This window comes from Gorilla gorilla, chromosome 8 (genome assembly GCF_029281585.2).
Source record: "Gorilla gorilla gorilla isolate KB3781 chromosome 8, NHGRI_mGorGor1-v2.1_pri, whole genome shotgun sequence".
NCBI classification, from domain to species: Eukaryota; Metazoa; Chordata; class Mammalia; order Primates; family Hominidae; genus Gorilla; species Gorilla gorilla.
Window position 1 is genome coordinate 46539101 of NC_073232.2, and position 15768 is coordinate 46554868.

At 42.3% G+C, this 15768-nt stretch overlaps 1 protein-coding gene across 2 annotated transcripts in view; it reads right to left on the reverse strand.

Moving 5' to 3' along the window:
- Positions 1-4162: 4162 nt before the first annotated feature.
- The window catches only part of SUPV3L1 (Suv3 like RNA helicase), a 29566-nt gene continuing 17960 nt past the window's right edge, over positions 4163-15768 (reverse strand). For both annotated transcript variants that reach the window (XM_019035500.3, XM_055353622.2), the window contains exons 9-15: positions 14723-14903; positions 14078-14171; positions 12775-12994; positions 10753-10833; positions 10229-10405; positions 5332-5480; positions 4163-4663 (exon numbers count right to left, since the gene is read on the reverse strand). In XM_019035500.3, the coding sequence (XP_018891045.2) occupies positions 4228-4663; positions 5332-5480; positions 10229-10405; positions 10753-10833; positions 12775-12994; positions 14078-14171; positions 14723-14903 (1338 nt within the window). In that variant the 3' untranslated portion in view covers positions 4163-4227. The remainder of the gene's footprint in view (positions 4664-5331; positions 5481-10228; positions 10406-10752; positions 10834-12774; positions 12995-14077; positions 14172-14722; positions 14904-15768) is intronic.

Below are 15768 nucleotides of genomic sequence, written 5' to 3' on the forward strand. Positions count from 1 at the left end.
ACGTGGCGAAACCCCATCTCTAATAAAAATACAAAAATTAGCCGGCTGTGGTGGTGTGCACCTGTAGTCCCAGCTACTCTGGAGGCTGAGGCAGGAGAATTGCTTGAACCCAGGAGGCGGAGGTTGCAGTGAGCTGAGATCACACCATTGCACTCTAGCATGGGCAACAAGAGCAAAACTCCATCTCGAAAACAAACAAACAAACAAAAAACCTTACAGATACTGCCGGGCATGTTGGCTTATGCTAGCACTTTGGGATCACCTGAGGTCAGGAGTTCGAGACCAGCCTGGCCAACATGGTGAGACCCAGTCTCTACTAAAAATACAAAAATTAGCTGGGTGTGGTGGTGCACGCCTGTAATCCCAGCTACTCAGGAGGCTGAGGCAGGAGAATTGCTTGAACTTGGGAAGCAGAGGTTGTTTTCTGTTTGTTTATTTGTATATTTGTTTGTTTTTTGAGATGGAGTCTCACTCTGTCGCCCAGGCTGGAGTGCAGTGGCACAATCTCGGCTCACTGCAACCTCCGCCTCCCGGGTTCAAGGGATTCTCCTGCCTCAGCCTCCTGAGCAGCTGGGACTACAGGCACACACCACCACACCCAGCTAATTTTTATATTTTTAGTAGAGACTGGGTTTCACCATATTGGCCAGGCTGGTCTCGAACTCCTGACCTCATGATTCACTCCCTCCCCCGCCACTGGCCTCCCAAAGTGCTGGGATTACAGGCGTGAGCCACTGCACCTGGCCTTGGGAGGCAGAGGTTGTAATGACCAGAGTTCATGCCACAGCACTCCAGCCTGGGCAACAGAATGAGACTCTGACTCAAAAAATAAAGTAAAATAAACCTTACAGATACTGACACTTAGGGAATCATTTAAAAAGCCAGCTTATCATCCAATCAACCTGCATAAAAACTGAAAAGACATTAGGCCTATAAACAGAGCTCTCCATTAGCTTATTTCTTCACTTTTAAACATAGACACAGGCAAGGATTACTAGACACATGAGACAAGTTTCCAACAATAAAAGTAGAAATCAAACCAAGCAGGGAAAAAAAAAAGGAATTAGAATAATGTAAGAAACAGAAGAAAACTTAAAAATTACTTTATCTAGAGATACTATAGGTGGAGGTTTAGCTATTTTTTTGAGACAGGGTCTGGTACTGTCGCCCAGGCTGGAGTGCAGTGGTGCCATCTCAGCTCACTGCAACCTCCGCCTCCTGGGCTCAAGTGATCCTCCCACCTCAGCCTCTCAGGTAGCTGGGACTACAGGCGCACACCAACATGCCAGGCTAATTTTTGCTTTTTTTTGTAGAGACAGGGTTTTGCCATGTTGCACAGGCTGGTCTTGAACTTCTGAGCTCAAGCGATCTGTCCGTCTCAGCCTCCCAAAATGTTGGGATTACAGGCGTGAGCCACTGCACCCAGCCAGGTTTATGTATTTTAAAGCTGTGAAACAGGGGAGGGAAATCTCAGCATGACTCCCTTATCCATTTGCCTGTCCCATAGCAAATCTCTACTTTTCATTACATCCTAATAGGTTTGAGTTAGACACACACAGAATGACTGCATCATAATTACAGACTCCCAGTTTTGAGTCATAAGAGACTCTAATTTGTGATGACAGTTTTATATATTTGTGATTTACAGTCACTTTTCAAGAGTTTCATTTCGCAGATTTACACTCTTCCATATATATAACATACAAAACATTACAAGTCACTGGATATTATTCCCAGTCATTTTCTAATCACATTTTATTAAATTATCAGGTCTGTATAGTGATAGGCTGAGATTAGTCTCTAAGCCTTAGCCCACATCCCATGTTTAAGTTCAGTGGAATCCATAATAATCCACGGAGGGCTCTCAGGTGAGTACTTCAAAATCTGTGAGAAGACTGCAAGGATAGGAAAGAGCTGTCTCTCACAAAGACTGACATGACCATAGTGAAATGGAAATGAATGCCTGGAATTTAGCTGGCCCTGAAGCCCACAAAGAAAGATAAGTGACATGACAAGCTTGTTGCAGAGAAGGAAGACTAGGCTGCTTTCCTGGTGACAATTTTAGGTACACTGAAGATAATTCTCCAGGGCCACTCCAATTCTATTTTTCCTATTTTGCTTCACATGCTGCCATCTTTTCTTCAGTCTCTTCTTCTAACCACAGTTCCCTCCTTTCCCTCCAAAGGAAGGAGATGTGAAAGGGCAAACTATCACTATTTATAAATGCTCGTTAGCTGAATGTTCAAGCAGCCCTTCCCTTACAGGACCTCCCACCCCCACCTCTCTTATTTGAGGCTTTAACTTTATTTATTTACTTATTTAGAGACAGGGTCTCGCTCTGTTGTCCAAGCTGGAATGCAGTGGCATGATCACTGCTCACTGCAGCTTCAACACGCTGGGCTCAAGTGATCCTTCCACCAGAGCCTCCCAAGGAGCTGTACTACTGGTGAATGCCACCATATCCGGCTAATTTTTTAAATTTTTTGTAGAGATGGGGTCTCACTGTGTTGCCCAAGCTGGTCTCAAACTCCTGGCCTCAAGCAATCTTCCTGCCTTGGTCTCTCAAAGTGCTGGGATTACAGGTATGAGCCACTGCACCCAGCCACTTCTTTATTTAACATATTCAGGACTTTTCACTTGCCTTAGTTTTTAAGTGTCTTGCCTAAGTCTTTTCTCTGACTTAACAACTCTGGCCCCCAAACTGGAGAAAATGGGAGAGTTAACAGCACTCTAAGTGATGCACCCCATCACTTACATACGATGGGACCAAATCCACTATTTGGTTCAGTTCATAGATATTTCTTGTAACCATCTGGACAAGAATGATTATGTCTGCTATGGTGTAAGTCACAGGGGTAAGCAAATTCTAGAAGCTGCAGTTGCCCCACTGCAGAATATCAAGAGATAAGCCCTTCCAGGCATTTCACTAGTTTATCCATAAGCAAGAGGGAAATAGAGTCAGTGCCACCCACTCAGCCTTTACTCCCATGAAGGCAAAGGTCAGAATGAAGATTGTCATCTCAGTTAAATGTTACCTCTGAACTACCAAAGAAAAAAGCAGAGAGAGGTTGCAGATCTGGCTACGTTCCCTCACCCAATTTGAGTCAAATCATATTTAATCCCTACCAGGAGGTCAGCCCCAATTCAATAGTTGCTCAAGAAATTAGTTCAGTTGTCAGAATAATCTGAGAGCTCAATTCACAGCCCAGACTGGACCCAAACCTTCAGGTTCATTTATATAATAAAATGCTTCCTGTGTGCCAGGCCCTGTGCTAAATGGCACGTGATCACACTTAACCTCCAAAACAACTCTAAGTGAGCGTACTGACCATTTTCTTCAGATGTGAGATCAAGCCCAGAGATGGCAAGGCTACTAAGCTGTGATATGAAAAGGAACCACATCTAACTCCAAAGCTTCCACCTTTAAACCCCTTTTAGCTAGGTTTCTGAACAGGGTTGAAAACTTCGCTGGACAAGTGTAGGCTGGCCTTTGGACAAGGGAAGACCACCCTACCTAAAACAGCCCTTCCCTGCCACTCAGCATCACTCTTTCCTTATTCTTTCTAGCATTCATCTCTAAAATTACACCCATTCATCTCACAAAGACTGATTTTGCTTCTGCTATATTCCAGATACTGTGGATGCAGCAGTGAAATAGACTACAATCTCTGCCCTCACCGATCTGACAGGATTTATGTTAACCTGTTCCTGTCTCTCCTACCAAATATGAGATCCATGAGGGTAGAAGATTGTCAGTCTTGCTTACTGCATATTTCCAGCACCTAAATAGCCTCTGGTATATGGGTACAACAGACAGCAATGTTTGTCAAAGAACTGCATCCATGACATCCTCAGCATGGCATAGGAAACTGGTCAAACAATTCACCAAAGTGATTTTATTCCCATGCAGAGTTCCTTATAGTGCACTGTCTTAGTACTATTCTACAAATGGCCATTATATAAAGACTTAAATTAAACCTCTATGATATCCTAGTATTTTCTAAATGTTGAAAAAAAAAAAAGTTTAGTCATCAAGAGAGATTTTTCTGTGCAAAAAAAGAAAAAACAAACAAACACACACACACACACACACACACACCAAAAATCCCCCAGTACCAGATAGCCACAATACTAGAGGAGAGAGTAAATGCATATGAGGAAAAAGGATTCAAAATAAATTTTTATTTGCAAAATTAAATAAAAAAAAAAAAAAACAGGAACAGAAAACTAGTCCGAATCAGGTTCCTTCTTCTTTCTTCTCGTCCCTTTTGGATGAGTCCCAGACTCTGTTTTTTCTTTGTTGTGTTCAGTTTGTTGTGTCATCCACTCTTTTTCTAGCTGTTTCAGCATGTCTGGAGTGAGGAGTCCTTGCTGCACCAATCTGGAAGCAAGGGACAGCTCTCCTGCATCGGGGCTGGGTGGCTCAGTAGCTTTACTCCCTAGAGCTTTGGTGCCGCGTGTCCTTCTAGCTTGGCTCTTTAAGGTTCCTGACAATCGTGACTGGCTCCCTGATGGAAAGCCCTCCAAATTCAACAGCTTATGCGTCTCAGACATTTTAATCAATTTAGTGATATTGTGCACACCATCCTGGATAATACCATCTAGTTCTTTCTGGAGATCTCGAATAAGGCTGGCATCTGGAAACATATCCATAAATCGGTAGCTGGGAAAAAGACACATTAGCATTATAGCAACAGCTCTTATCGCAGTCACTGGACAACTCTCAATGGCACACCTACATCATGACATTGATTAATTCTAAATGTTCTTTTTGCAAACTCTCTTCAGTGCCTTTGCTCAACCTTGATTTCTGCCCCCACACATCCAAGGAATATGTCATCCTGAGGGTGGGTCGGCACTATACCTCAATAGACTCTGATACACTCCTGGAGAGGGACATGCCCCTCCTTTGAGAATCACTGGCCTAGAACAGGACTTCTCAAATGATAATGTACAAGTGAATCACCCAGGGATCTTGTTAAAATGCAGAATCTGATCAAGTCAGGCATGGGCCTGATACTCCTTAGTTCTAACAAGCTCCCAGGTGATACCAATGCTTTTGGTCCAAGGACCATCCTTTGACCAGCAGGAGTCCAGTGGACCATTCTTCTCACCAAGCCATCTTAACTAGAATTGCAAGAACTCAAGTCATTTTTGGAATGGGTATAAACTATAAACCATTCCATCAGTTGAACTGCCTTTATGGACAATAGACATAATATAGAGCATCTTGCAAATATGTCCATAATTTGAAATAGAAAAACAAATTCATAAAACCTTTAATTTGTCCTACTAGAAAAATGAGAGCACATAAAGGAAAAATGTTGGTACCTTAGCCACAGGTAAAGATCCAAGACATCGTGGACAGCTTCAAGATCCATGAGGTCTTTAATATTCTTAGGTGGAAGTAAAGGCCATTTGATGTATCGGCGTAACCATGCAAAGGTCAGGGGCTCATTCCTGCTATACTGCCTGGCAAACTGAGAGAGAAAGAGGAAAAGGGTTTCAGAGAAGTGTCAGAATTCCCTTAAGTCTATAATTAGAAAGAGAAAAAAAAGAAAGCAAAACAAAACATTAATTGTGGTTGTATTTCAATAGACAGGTGGTTTCTTTTCTCCTTTATACTTTTCTACATTTTAAAGAACATTTAATACTTTATAAGGCCAGGTACAGTGGCTCACGTCTATAATCCCAGCACTCTGGGAGTCTGAAGCGGGTAGATCACTTGAGCCCAGGAGTTCGAGACCAGCTGGGGCAACATGGAGAAACCCCATCTATACAAAAAACACAAAGAATTAGCCGGGCATGGTGGTGTGTGCCTGTGATTCCATCTACTCCTCAGGAAGCTGAGGTGGAGGATTACTGAGCCCAGGGAGGTGAAGGCTGCAGTGTGCCATGATCGTGCCACTGCACTCCAGCAGAGTGAGACCATTTGGAGAAAGAAAAAACAAAAAAAGATGATTTCCTTCTTTTTCTAAAACCAGGGTAATAGTATGTGCAGCAGAAGTTCAAGGGCTACTCTGGGCACACTACCTATAAGGTATCCCTGCTCCACAAGGAGCAGTTAAAAAAGAAAAAAGAAGCTGTAGAAGGACTAACTTTCCAGGGCCTAAGTCTGTTAACTCTTATTTAGGAATATGTGATGTTCTAAGCTATGGACAGACAGTACCTGAAGACTCCTATTTCTATCTCATATGTAATAGTCCTATAACCTCAAATACGAGCTTAAGTTTCTCTATCTTGTTAATGTCCTCCCTTATTTTTTAGAGACGGAGTCTTGCTCTGTTACCCAGGCTGGAGTGCAATGGCACGATCTTGGCTCACTGCAACCTCCGCCTCCTGGGTTCAAGTGATTCTCCTGCCTGAACCTCCTGAGTAGCTGGGATTACAGGCGCCCGCCACAACACCCAGCTAATTTTTGTATTTTTAGTGCAGACGGGGTTTCATCATGTTGGTCAGGCTGGTCTCAAACTCCTGACCTCGTGATCCACCTGCCTCGGCCTCCCAAAGTGCTGGGATTACAGGCGTGAGCCACCGCACCTAGCTGTCCTCCCTTATTATATAGAAACCCTCTGAGGTGGCCTGGTGCAAGGCTGGTCAGAAGTCAATCTTGGATCTGCCTCCTGCGAGCTGTGTGGCTTTGGCCAAGTCACCACTCTTTGCTTCAGCTTCCTCACTGGTAACGTGAGACATCACAGCCCTGTCTTGAACCACAAGACACTGCTAGGGAATGTGCTTTCAAAACCATGTTGCATTCCAGACATTAGGCAATATTATACATCACCTGTACTACAGAAGACAGACATACAACCACACAGTAAGACCCCTCAAGCAAGAGTTTAAATAAAATCTTCAGCTTCAAGATTCAAGCTGATTTCAAATGATTCATTTCCTGATTAGGGGAAATTATCTCTAAATGCTTAACCTAAGCAAGGTTAATACTTCGGAGAGGAAGAGCAGTTTTAGATCAATTGTAGTTAAATAATGCCACAATTTTTTTAAATTCAGTCTGGTCCACTCTGCTAAGTTTAATAAATGCCAAGTAGGATAGCCATAAAGGGTAGAAATGTGACCACACTACCTGCTAGGCAGGACAGGCCAAGCATGAGTTCTCAAGTTATCTTATAAAGGCAGTGGCTCTATTTTTTGTGGCCACAAACAACTAGTGGAAGCCCAATACATAAAAGAGCTAAGTAAGGAGCTATGCAGAGAGAGCAGGGAGAGATGCCCGCCCATCCATCCATCCATCCATCCATCCATCCAGCAGCTGGCCCTAAAGGAGCTCCATGGAGCACAGCTTCCAAATCACAGTCCTAAGGGGCATCCTAAGTCATTAATGTGATTGAGCTCTTTCATAGTTCAGTAATGACAAAGATCAGGAAAAAAGGAAAAGCCTCTAGATTTCATATTCTAATTTTTAAACAGAAAACACACAGAGCGGCCGGGTGTGGCGGCTCATGCCTGTAATCCCTGCACTTTGGGAGGCCAAGGCGGGTGGATCACTTGAGGTCAGGAGTTCGAGACCAGCCTGGCCAACATGGTGAAACCCCATCTCTACTAAAAATACAAAAAATTAGCCAGGCATGGTGGCGGGCACCTGTAATCCCAGCTACGCGGGAGGCTGAGACAGGAGAATCGCCTGAACCTGGGAGGCGGAGGTTGCAGTGAGCCAAGCTCATACCACTGCACTCCAGCTTGGGCAACAGAGTGAGACTTCATCTCAAAAAGAAAACACACCACGCATCATGGCACACACCTGTAGTCCTAGCTACTCAGGAGGCTGAGGTGGAAGGATCGCCTGAGCCCAGGAGTTTGGGGTTACAGTGAGCTATGATTGTGCCACTGTACTGCGGCCTGGGCAACATAGTGAGACCTTATCTTAAGAAAACAAGCAACTGTTGACCTGCACGTTCCAGAGACTCCCTACACCTTAGTAAAGAGCTTCTATTCACTAGAATAGCTGTTTAAAGGACGGTGTGAATGGGGCCAAGGCCATGGGACTGAGTTCCACTCAGGTCAGTTTACAGCAGTTTAAGACTGTTCCATAAACTTCAACCTTATGCTAGCTAAGTTTTTCACAAATGCCAGCTCTAAGAAACATATTTTCTAGGTAAACATCTGGACATGGAAGATCTCTAACACATATTATTAAGAGAAAAAGAAAAGGCAAGTTGTGAGTAATTCATTAAGATAACGTTGATAGGGCTGGGCACAATGGCTCATGCCTGTAATCCTAGCACTTTGGGAGGCTGAGGCAGGTGGACTGCTTGAGCTCAGGAGTTCGTGACCAGCCTGGGGAACATGGCGAAACCCTGCCTCTACAAAATATACAAAAATTAGCCAGGCATGGCACGTGCCTGTAATCCCAGATACTCAGGAGGCTGAGGCACGAGAATCGCTTGAACCCAGGAGGCAGAGGTTGCAGTGAGCTGAGATGACACAACTGTACTCCAGCCTCAGCGACAGAGTGAGACTCTGTCTCAAAAAAAAAAAAAAGATAATTTTTTATGGGGAAATGCACCCTCACAACAAATCTAGTGTTTCCACATGAACATGCACATAGGCAAACGCAATGAAAAACAGTCTGCAAAGATACACACAAACTTACACAAGTAGTTATTTCAGAGGACTAAGACTGGGGAGTGAGCCACATTTAAGCTATCTGTAATGTTTTCATTTTGTATGAAGAGAATGTATGTATTATTTATGTAATTTTTTTTTTAAAGGGCAGAGTCTTGCTATGTTGCTGGAGATGTTCTCGAACTCCTAGGCTTAAGCAATCCTTCCTGCCTCCCAAAGTGCTGGGATTACAGGCATGAGCCACAGCACTGGACTATTTATGTTATTTAAAAAATAAGTTTAGAGCTAGATTTGATTAGAATATAGCTCATATGCAGAATGCTCAGGCCTACAGAGGAAATGGCAGTGAATCTCAGTGAGTCAGGACAAGATTCAGAGAAGAGGAGGCCTTTGGGTTTAGTGGGGTGGGGAGCGCATGCAAAGCAGAGGAAATAGGGCGGGAGGTGAGAGAACATGTTATGTTTATAAGGTACATACAGTTCTGAACCGCTTCCCTCACTTACTGTTATAGTGTAACCACTTATGTAGATTTCTTCATTATCATCATAATTATCATTGCAATGTCTTCCTAATATCCAATCAAGTGTATATGCCATAATGTAGTTAACCTTTTCCCTCTTGTTGGACATTTGGATCCTTTCAAAAACATTTTTAATAATTAAAATATTAGGCTGGACTAGGTGGCTCATGCCTGTAATCCCAGCACTTTGGGAGGCTGAGGCGGGATGATCACTTGCCTCCAGGAGCTCAAGACCAGCCTGGGTAACATAGAGAGACCTGTCTCTACAAAAAATGCAAAAATTAGCTGGGCATGGTGGCACATGCCTGTAGTCCCAGCTACTTGGGAGGCTGAGGTGGCAGGATCACTGGAACCAGGGAGGTTGAGGTTGCAGTGAGCTGTGACTGCACCATTGCACTCCAGCCTGGGCAACAGGGCAAGACCCTGCCTCAAAAATAAAATAAATAAAACAAAATAAAATAAAAGTATTGTTATGATAAACCTTGGTAGAGTTTTTTTTTTTTTTTTTGAGACAGAGTCTCGCTCTGTCACCCAGGCTGGAGTGCAATGGTGCGATCTTGGCTCACCGCAACCTCTGCCTCCTTGGTTTAAGTGATTCTCCTGCCTCAGCCGCCTGAGTAGCTGGGATTACAGGTGCCCGCCACCATGCCCGGATAATTTTTGTATTTTTAGTAGAGACAGGGTTTCACCAGCTTGGCCAGGCTGGTCTCGAATTCCTGACCTCAGGTGATCCACCCGCCTCGGCCTCCCAAAGTGCTGGGATTACAGGCGTGAGCCACTGCACCCGGCCTTGGTAGAGATTTATGGTTCTCCATAGTCCACTGTCCTTCCTGGCCCCCAGGAATCCTGTGCTTCTCAGAAGTCAGAGATTTGCATCCCTACCCAAATGAGTTAAAAGAGGCTAGAACCCTGGCATGGTGCTCATACAAGACAGTAACCCCTGGCTCAGTGCTTTACACTTAAGAAAACTGAACACTATTGCTACTATTAACCCCTATTTAAGTTTTTACAAACTCTGTCATATTACAGAGTACTCTTCTAATTATTTTATTTTGAATAACAAAGTACTGTTTGGGGAACCTGCATCAACCAGAAGGAACTCAAAATAGCTTAAAGATAAAGGCTTACCTGTAACAGTGAAGAACACACAAAAGGCTGCTTCTTGTTGATAGGAGCTGTGCAGAAAACATACCTCACTCGCAGACTTAGTGGAATATGCTGGATCAACTCTGCAGAAAATTTAAAATCATCCATATTGCAGACAAAATACTGCCCATCAACTTGTGAAAAGTCTACAAAAATATCCTTGGGGAAAAAAAGACAGAAATTACTGGACTGCCTAAGTGAATTAAAATGAACAATGAATAACATACTCAAGTCTATAAAAGACAATCTCTTTAATCCAGAACAAACTTCCATAAAGGCTTGCTTTAATCACTCCCTCATATCCTTCCCCACCTGAAATACTGAGAGGAAATTCCTCAGGGCTAAAGTCCCAAAAGATTTTGAGAAAAAATTTTCGCTTGTAAAATAAATTTTATAAATAGCAACTTCTCAAAGGCAGACTATCCATTCATGCTCATGAGGTTAACCAGTAATCACTTGACATATCAACATTTTTAGGGGAGATGTGAAAGGGAGTTTCCACTTACAATGAGATTGGACAGTGTTGCATCAGGGAGATGGTAGGCAAACATTTCAATCTGCTCAGCAGTTGGATGAAGACCAGCTGCCTTTTAGTGAAAGAAAAAACAACTATAAGCTGATTTTTTTAAAAAAAAAAAAAGGACAAATTTTCTTAAGTTATTGCATGATAAAGTCCTATTCAGGCTAAGCTCTCACCAAATGAAGTAAATGCCAAGAATTTGAGTAAAAGAGAAAAAATATCATTTTACCATTTATTACCAATTAGAAAAGTTGATGATTTAGTAAAAATGACAGATTATGGCCACTGAGAAATTAGTCTTTTGCTTACATTTTAGTTATATTTCTAAAACCTATGATGACCTGGCAGTGTACAAAAAACGATTTTATGGGCTGGGTGTGGTGGCTCATGCCTGTAATCCCAGCACTTTGGGAGGCCAAGGTGGGCGGATCACGAGGTCAGGAGATTGAGACCATCCTGCCCAACATGGTGAAACCCCGTCTCTACTAAAAATGCAAAAATTAGCTGGGTGTGGTGGTGCATGCCTGTAATCCCAGCTACTCGGGAGGCTGAGGCATGAGAATCACTTGAACCCAGCAGGCAGAGCTTGCAGTGAGCCGAGATTGCTCCACTGCACTCCAGCCTGGCAACAGAGCAAGACTCCGTCTAAAAAAAAAAAAAAAGATTTTACGGCCAGGTGCAGTGGCTCATGCCTGTAATCCCAACACTTTGGGAGGCCAAAGTGGGAGGATTACTTGAGGACAGTAGCTCAAGATCAGCCCGGGCAACAAAAGGAGATTCCCATCTCTACAAAAAATTTTTTAAAAATCAGCCAAGCATGGTGGTGAGCACCTAAAGTCCCAGCTGCTCAAGAGGCTGAGGTGCAAGGTCCTGAGCTCAGGAGATTGGGGTTACCGTGAGCCGTGATCATGCCACAGCACTGAAGCCTGAGTAACAGAGTGAAACACTATCTCAAAAAAAAAAAAGGAAAGAAAAACCTGTTTTCCAGGGTAAAACCATTTTCCATGTCTCATTTCTCCTCATTGAATTAAAATGAATAAGAAAAACCCAGTCACTTTAACCAAGGCAATAAAACTAACATAGATATATACATCTAGAAAGACATGAGAACATTTTTAAACTGGAAGCGAGTTCTCTTTAGCTACACATTACAGCATTAGGACATGGCCACAGGAAAGTATAAGGAATGAAGTATGAAACAGAGAGAGAAAGTGAATGAAAAAGACAGAAGAAAAGAGGCAAGAGAGATTAGTCGTAAGGGAGGGAGGAAGAGTCCAAGACATGAGGTGCCCAGGAGGGAAGCAGGGAGGTCACAGGAGCCACCCACGAACCTAACTGTACTGCTAAGAAGTTACAGAAATGATTCCAGCACAGCCTTCCCCTGGAAGCTTCTCTCCCTGCATGCTTCTCCCTGTATGATCTCATGTCTATATTCCCCTTCATCTAGTGTCACAGACAAATGAGATAAGCCATGTAAGTGAATTTTCCAGAGAACTTTAAATTTTAACTATTACTAGAAAGTTTGTTTCAAATATGTACAATTCTAACTCATTAACTAATATTAACCAAAATTTAACCTTCTCCTCACTGGATGAAGTTGTATTGCTTAGGGCTGTTTTTGCCCCAAGCAATACAAGGTTTCGTCTATATTCAGGCTTCTGGTCATTTTTCAGTCCACTAATGTAGCTCTGTGTGCTCAGCTGAAGAAACTGCTTTTCTCCCTGTTCCTTCCCGCTGCTAGATTCCAGAAGGAAGTAGAGGCAAATCAGGCTCACTAAACTTTGTCAATCTGGACCTTCACTTGCATACCATTCTCTGATCAAAGGATCTCTGTGGCTCTCCAAAGCAATAAAGTAGTGCTTTTTTTAATGCAGTTTTCATGGCACAAAATTTTCTTTCACTTATGTCTGTATCCAGAAATGTGTCTGAGGTGAGAGTCTGGATGGTGGGTGAGGGAAAGAATGACTCTCCCCCACAGAGAAGTAGTAATTAACATGTTACCTCTTACCCTTATAGGATCCACAGGCCTCTTCAAAATTTCCTTTAATAAACTGAGATCTTCATGATTCATTGTTGTAACCTCTCCTTCTTTAAACCGCGAGCTGAATCTGCCAGCTCTGCCAGCAATCTGCAGGGCTTGAGAGGTTGTGATTGGTTCTAGTTCTCTCTCTCCCTTTTCATTGATACTGGGCTTTATAAGGGAGTAAAAAATAATTCTCCTTATGCTCCTGAAACAGAAATAAAAGTGATCCTGCAGACTGTATGAAAAACCCTCCAATACTTGGGTCATTGCATAATGCTCACTCCAATACTAGCTTAGGTCCTCTTGCAACCTTGACTGCCACTTACAAAATTAAGGAACATCTGGCACAGTGACTCACACCCATAATCCCAGCACTTTGGGAGGCTGAGGCAGGAGGATTGTTTTGAGGCCAGGAGTTCAAAACCAGCCTGGGCAACATAGCAAGACCCAAGTCTCTACAAAAAATTAAAAACATCAGCTAGGTTCAGTGGTGCGTGCCTGTTGCTCTAGTACTCGGGGGGCTGAGGCAGGGAGACCGCTTGAGCCCAGGAGTTTGAAGCTGCAGTGAGCCATGATCACACCACTGTACTCCGGCGTGGGGCACAGAGTGAGACTCTGTCTCAAAAAGAAACAAATACATAAATAAATAATATTTAGGCTTAACATTGTTATCATTTAGAGATCATAACTAGACCCACGTGCATAATAGGCACTCGGACACCTGACTGAGAAACTGAAAGTAAAGTGACGTAGTACAATAGGTTAGCAGTAGTGGTGGGCAGCATTCAAATGTCCTAGTGTGGGCCAAGTGTAGTGGCTCATGCCTGTAATCCTAGCACTTTGGGAGGCTGAGGTGGGAAGATCACTGGAGGCCAGGAGTTAGAGACTAGCTTAGGCAACAGGGTAAGACCTTGTCACTACCCCCAAAAAAAGAAAATAACCAGGCTTTGTGGTGTGTGCCTGTGGTCCCAGCTACTCTGGAGGCTGAGGCAGGAGGATCACTTGGGCCCAGGAGTTCAAGACTGCACTGAGCTACAATTTGATCACTGCACTCCAGCGTGGGTAACAGAGCAAGACCCTGTCCCTAAGAAAAGTCCTGGCACTATTTAATATTTTCTTTTTATTTCCCTCAATAGGTGTAGGCAAGACAAACCTCAAATCTAGCCTATAATATTTATTCTCCCAAATCATAGTGTTTGGTCATTAATGCCAATCAGAAAACTGAAAAACAAAAAAAACCACCATTTAACTCACCAAATATTCATCTTATTAAAAACAAATTACTTACAAATTAAGTCCCATGCCAATTGCATCTGTAGCAACCAAGATTTTGCATGGGTCATTGGGATCATTAAACTTTTTTGCTTGAGCAAGTTTGGTCCCTAAAACAAGAACAATTTATGTTAAATCAGTGTTCTCAGTCTTTTATTACATCAAGCTAAGTACATCTTGGAAACCCTCACCTCCTGTTCTTCCCATTTTTAATGATAAAACCTTTACTGTTTCAAACTTTATTTCTTTATATCCTCAAAGAGCCACTTATCCTTTACATCCATTCCTTCAAATACTCCGTCATATAGCAACACAATCCCCCAGCACACTAGCCTTATTCCTGAGGACACAGATTTCAGGACTACAACTTAAAAGGACATGGTCAAGTCCAGATTTCAATGACATTTCTGTAAGAAAATAATAAACTCAACATTTAAGATACAGTCTAATAATAGCAGCAACTAACAAGAACTATAATTAAAATACTTCTATTTCCACTAAGATGAAATAAAAAATTATTTATTTTATATGACGTTTAACAAACTACCAATACATCAAGCAGCTTAATTCAATATTGTTTACCATTTTTTTATATATATCTGAACATAAATTGCAAAGATAGGAGATTTCATATCTTGTCAAGAGGAAAGTCAATAATTACCAGGTGGGAGACTGCCATATATAACAGCTGATTCTAATCCCCGAATTTCAATCTGCCGACTCACAGAATAAATATCATTCTTGCTAAAACAGACAATGCAGTCCCCAGGCCGAAGGTTATCTAAAGATTCTAGTGCATGGTCCAGCACAGAAATGGGGGTAAGCCTCTTATAGTCTCGAACCTACAATAAAGACATGAAATGGCAAAATGACACACCCAACTCAACTTCTTGTGACTAGTAATTAAGTGAAAAGCTTGTAATGCAGTTAAGAGTAGCTAAAAACTGATAAGTACCAATGTTTTTCAAAAGAAAACACAGAAAAACATTTATTTTGATATTATAAGTGTTACCATCACTTCTCATTGGCATCTCTAAATTAATAAGATGAAACAGAGTGTTTCAACTGTTTTCAAAGCTTTTTCTCATATATTTCATTTTCATGGCAATGTGTTAAGTTCAGAAAGGTTATTAACTGCTATTTCCATTTTATAAAATAGTAAAACTGAGCCCAATAAAAAATTAATGTCTGAGGCACATTTTGCAAGTCTAACCTTCTGTGACTTGTCTAAAGAATGCAAAGCTAAGAATGGCAAAACACAGAATGGACTCCAAAATTTCTTCCACTATATCCCACTATCTCTCCTTGAAAACTGAGCACAAAACTAAAATAAAAGGCTAATTCAAAACTATTTCCTTGGCTTATGCTTATAATCCCAGCACTTTGGGAGGCCAAGGTGGGAGAATTGCTTGAGCACTGGAGTTCGAGACCAGCCTTGGTAACATAGTGAGATGCCCTCTGCTCAAAAAATAAAAAATTAGATGGGCATGGTGGCAAACACCTGTAGTCCCAGATATTTGGGAGGCTAAAGTGGGAGGATCACTTGAGTCCAGGAGGCTGAGACTGCAGTGAGTTGTGATTGCACCACAGCACTCCAGCCTGGGTAACAGAGTGAGACCTTGTCTCAAAAAATAATAATAATAATAATAATAATAATAATAATTCACTTTATTATAGAACTCTGGTAAAGAAAAAGAGAAGCAGGAT